The sequence below is a fragment of the Amphiprion ocellaris genome, chromosome 10 (assembly GCF_022539595.1).
Source record: "Amphiprion ocellaris isolate individual 3 ecotype Okinawa chromosome 10, ASM2253959v1, whole genome shotgun sequence".
In the NCBI taxonomy this organism is placed as follows: domain Eukaryota; kingdom Metazoa; phylum Chordata; class Actinopteri; family Pomacentridae; genus Amphiprion; species Amphiprion ocellaris.
Window position 1 is genome coordinate 33,974,724 of NC_072775.1, and position 5,029 is coordinate 33,979,752.

Sequence of the window (5,029 nt, forward strand, 5' to 3'; positions counted from 1 at the left end):
ACCCCGTCCTACAGAATGATCCGAATCCAATCAGAATGTTTACTCACCAGTTTGTTTCTTTTCTGTGCTAGTTTCTTGTGGAAATGTCTGTATTCAATAAACCCAAATATGGTGGAATATATTTTCCATGGGGGCTGCACAGTGGTGTTGTGGTTAGCACTTTCGCCTTGCAGCTAGAGGGTCCCTGGTTCGCGTCCCAGCTTTCCCGGGATCTTTCTGCATGGAGTTTGCATGTTCTCCCTGTGCATGCGTGGGTTTTCTCTGGGTACTCCGGCTTCCTCCCACAGTCCAAAAATATGCTGAGGTTAATTGATCATTCTAAATTGCCCGTAGGTGTGAATGTGAGAGTGATTGTTTGTCTCTGTATGTAGCCCTGTGACAGACTGGTGACCTGTCTAGGGTGTCCCCTGCCTTCACCTGAGTCAGCTGGGATAGACTCCAGCCCCCCCATGACCCTAGTGAGGATTAAGCGGTGTATAGATGATGGATGAATGGATATTTTCCGTGATGATCTTTCAAATAGTTATTCTCCTGTAGATCAACTTTTTAAAATTAATATTACTTCCGCTGAGACCACACATGGATAGTGGTCTTTCAAAATAAAAGCCCTCCGCTTGTTTGACATTTTTATGCACATGTACATATTTAAATCTACTTATCTGTGCACAACGTATCTAGATTATCTATAAAACGTCTCTCTTAGTCTTTACTGTGTTTTAAGCAGAGAAAATGCAAAAACATGCTTCATAGAGGCTTGGCATGGATAGAATAAGCAAATAAGTGCAATGATTTGAGCGCAAAGAATGCAAATTTATGTGTTTCATGTCAGAAAATAACTGGTGCTTTAGGGTGACATCGCAAACTCAAAACATTCTTCTGAAAACATGTTTTTAAATTAGTTTTATTCCTAGGAACATAGTGAAAACAGACTTCCTGGCTACTGACATTATTTATTGATTTATAGAATAATAAAAATGTAGAAGTTATGACTCATATTGATATATATGAAATTTCATGGTGACTTCAGTAAATAGTTGTTTCTAATAAAACACATGGAATTTTAATAAACTTGCCTTTAGTTTTTTCTTTCCACTTCAGCATCTTTCTGTCACTTAACCTTATTCTGAAGGTTTTTAATGGACTGATATGTTAATTTTTCATTCAGCACCTGATGTATAGAACATTATATTCCTAGAAATGTGGCGGTTGACAGTGTTTTCTGATTCATTCATTCAACCGTTGTTGAGGTGTCACTAGTTGCGTCCCTCAACATGTTTTAAGAATGTTTTGGGGGAAAACAAGTCATAATTAATGCATAAAATACTGCAGAATCAACTCCTCAGCAACAAGTACGTCTTCCTTAAAGACACTTGGTGAGTTTCCAGAACGGTTCTAATCCTGCAGCAGGAAAAAGCTGCAGCTCAGTGACTTTTGACCCCTTTTTTAAAGACGCCTCATGACCTTGTCTTTATCCCGCCGCCGCAGACAGGAAGTGAAAAAACAAGCAGAGATACAAAGTACAACTCACAAAATAAAAGTCCGGTTTATTGTCAAACAACAAACTTCGCACATACATCAAAACAGGCCGTCATAAAACAAAAAGTCGCTGACAAAAACAAAATAAAAGGAAAAAGAAAAGAGGCTCTTTTCTTTGGCCTTACCCTCCCATACAAACAAACTAGTTATGGTACAGCTAAAGTACATACATTAAATTTACTGGAATGCTCTGAGTTCAACGGCTTAAGAGGTTCATGTTTTTTACATGTTTTTTTCTAGTATCTGTTGAGATATTGTAACATGGTCAACCAAGTAAAATCTTTTGTTAAAGAAGCACCGATTTGGTCTGACGAGATCGCTGCCGAGAGAGAAACTGACCCCCCCTCCTAACAATATGTACAAAAATATAAAATGTAAATAAAAATACAAACAAATTCTCCTTTCGTGTTGTTGTTGAAGAGAAGCCAGATTTCTGCGTCGATGTGGTGGCGAGTTCCTCTAGAAAATTTGTTTTGCAGCTTTGAGGGGAGATCGAGTGTGTTGTGTTGGTGGGTCGTGGTTTGTTGAACTCTACTTGCTAATGACCATGTTGATTTTTTTTTATTATTATTTTTTTTTTCCTTTAAATCAGTCCTCCAGCCCCTCCACCTGTGACATATAAAAACGGTCAGAGGTGAAGAATCAGGAAGTGGTTCAGCAGGATGGCGCGGGGGTAAAACGCATCAATCGTCGTCGTCGGTTTTCTGCTTCTTGGTTTCGACGTCGTCCTGGAAGGAGAAGAAGGAAAAGTTAGAGACGGTAGACGGGTCGGTGGATGTGAATCGGGGCTGCAGGAGTCGTCGTCTCACCTCGTCGTCCTCATCGTCGTCCTCAGCTGCCCGTTTTGTGCCGCCCTCGATCTCGTCGTCGTCGTCCTCCTCATCCTCCTCCTCACCTGCAGCGCCAACAGCAAAATGTCAGGATTTCGCAAGTTTTTTTGAGCAGAAACAAACAGAAATGTAGCAAAAACCGCGGCGGATACCTTCTCCGTCGTCTTCCTCGTCCTCCTCATCCACCTCCTCGTCCTCTTCGTCGTCTACGTCGGGTTCGCCGTTCTCCTCGTTCTCCTGGAAACGACAAATAAAAAAACTTTAACCAACTTTTCCTGGGTACTTGCAGAGATGTTTACTTCCTCTCGGAGACGGTGGTGGTTACCTTTCCGTTGGTGGCAGCATCTTTGCCGTTCTCCTTCTCCTCCAACAGCTTCTTCTCTTTCAGGTCCTGCAGGAAACAAAAGCAGAAAGTGTAACAGCAGTGAGGTTGAAGCTACCTGCCCTTCCACCTATTGGCCTACTTAGAGCTGCACATTTTTCAAGCCTCCTATTTAAACACCATATTGGTCTCTGCAGATCCTCCCCCTGGCCTCCTCCTCCCACTCTATCCCCTCTAATGTGTTGTAATCTGATACTTTGATGTGGCCCCCGGGGCACTCTGGGTATTGTAGTCTTCCGCGGGCCGCCGCCGCCGCCATATGTCACGAGACACGCCCGGGAGAGGCACTGCAATACCCAGGATGCACCGCTCCGTTTAAAATAACACAGGAGCAGGAGGGAGGAGGAGGCGGGGGGAGGCGGAGGGGGAGGAGGTGATGGAGGAGGAGGAGGCGGTGAGCGCGATGCACGCTGCTGCTGCTGGCCGCTTGTTGTAACGGAGGCAGGAAAGGACAATAGAAGACGACACATGGCAGCCGAGAGAAGCGGCACCGAGCGGCGGAACCGGGCCCCGTTAACACAAACACGGAGACAAATAAAAGCACCATCTGGGCTCTTTTGCACACCGGAGAACCGCCCGCCGACACTATTAATAGCGGCTCCCGGTTCCGTCGACTCGGTCCGTTCGCATCCAGCGCCCTGACGGTTATTGATTAATTGCTTTACATAATCTGATCGGTTGAAATCCATTAAGCTGTTTAGCAGCATCGGCGGCTCCTTGGCAGGAGACGAAGGAGGTTCAGCTGAGCTCCGAGACGCACTCACCCGCTGTGCGTAAAAAGGCGCTTGTGCGTAAAAATGCTCCACGACTATAAATAGTGGCCGAACAGGCACCCCGGATTACCAGCGGCATTACCGGGCCCCAACTTTTCCCTCTCCATATGTTCATCCGTTATAATCTCGAATAATTATTCAGCTCCGCGGCACGATGCTGCTCCGGATCCGTTTCACCGCCGCGGAGCCCCGAACTCCCCCCGCGGGGCTATTAAAGTTTCACCCGATGTGATCCAAGTCCAACCGGAGGCACATTAACGTTTAAGAGAAGACGGTGCGGCGGAGAGAGAAGCGGCCGTGGAGCACAAAGAGGGAAAACCAGCGGCGTCACATCACACCTCCACAGAGAGAAGTGGGCTGTTACCAAAAAAAGACGGAAAAAGTTTCCCCCGAGACACAAACGCGCCCCGAAAACACGCTCCGAAAAGCACCGAGGCAGAAGAGGAAGCGGCGGGGAGACGCTCCGGTGAACGGAGGATCGAGCGGCAACAGTCGACCTTCCTGAGTCGGTAAACAAACCGGGTCGGACGGTGCGGGCAGGCCGGTGCCGTTTCAAAACAGAAAATAACGAAGCTGCTCGAAAGTTGCCAGCAGCGAGAATTACGCACCGGCGCCGCTCCGCTCCATTCAAACGGAGCAACTTCACGGAACAAACCGCTCCGCTGCCGTTCAACAGCCGGTCCACCGAGTCATTCAGCGGCGAGATGCGCGAGAAATGCGCGGATGTGGAGAAAAAAGGAAGCCAGAACCGCGACGAGCGCGTGTTGGAGCGACGCGTGTTGGTTCTGGTCGGAGCGGAACCGAGCCGCTTGTATAAACAAAGAACCCGCGCAGACTGTTACCGTCCGGACAATGAGCCGCTGGAAACGGTGTCCGTGATGCGGAGCTGAGACCCCCCGCTCCATCCCGCTGCCCATCAGAGTTCACCGGGAAGGAAAAGACGCGTTTTAAATCAAAATCCGCTTTTTTTCTCTTATTTCTGCGGTCCGTCAGAGTCCGTGTAGAATGAGCGCGAAGCCACGACGGAGAGGTTTTCTTTTTGTTTAAAAAAAAAAAAAATCTAGGTTACAGCCTGGAAAAGCTTTATTCTGCTGAGGGGCTTAACGAGGAACGGCCCCGGTGGAGGTGCGCGGTCGGCGGCTTACCTTGGCTGAGATATCCGAGCCGGAGTCCACTTGTGTGTCTGCCATTGTTTTAGTTCAATAAAATAAAGGACGGCTGAAATGAAAGGTGGAAGAAAGTAAATCCTCCGCTGCTTTGCTCGCTCTGATAGTTTGTGCCAGTGGCCGACGCTGCTGACGGCCGAGCCTATAATATAGGCTTGTGGGCGGGGTCTGGGCAGCTCGCCGTCCGCTGATTGGCTCATGGCTCCACAGAGGTGTTCTCTTCGCGCGCCGGACTGGAACAATGGATAGAATTTCTAAACCCGGAGGCCACGCCCCCCTCCGTCCTGCCGCCGCAACCGTCCGTTTCTCCGGTGAAAAAACAACAACCGGACCCGGTTAAAA

General features: G+C 47.9%; 1 protein-coding gene across 1 annotated transcript; it reads right to left on the reverse strand.

Moving 5' to 3' along the window:
- Positions 1 to 1,518: 1,518 nt before the first annotated feature.
- ptmab (prothymosin alpha b) lies at positions 1,519 to 4,824 on the reverse strand. Its single transcript, XM_023288080.3, has 5 exons — positions 4,667 to 4,824; positions 2,692 to 2,757; positions 2,519 to 2,603; positions 2,346 to 2,431; positions 1,519 to 2,264 (listed from the first exon to the last, which is right to left on the reverse strand). Exons 1-5 carry the CDS (start codon positions 4,709 to 4,711, stop codon positions 2,220 to 2,222), a joined length of 327 nt encoding a protein of 108 aa, XP_023143848.1. The 5' UTR covers positions 4,712 to 4,824; the 3' UTR covers positions 1,519 to 2,219.
- Positions 4,825 to 5,029: the final 205 nt, after the last annotated feature.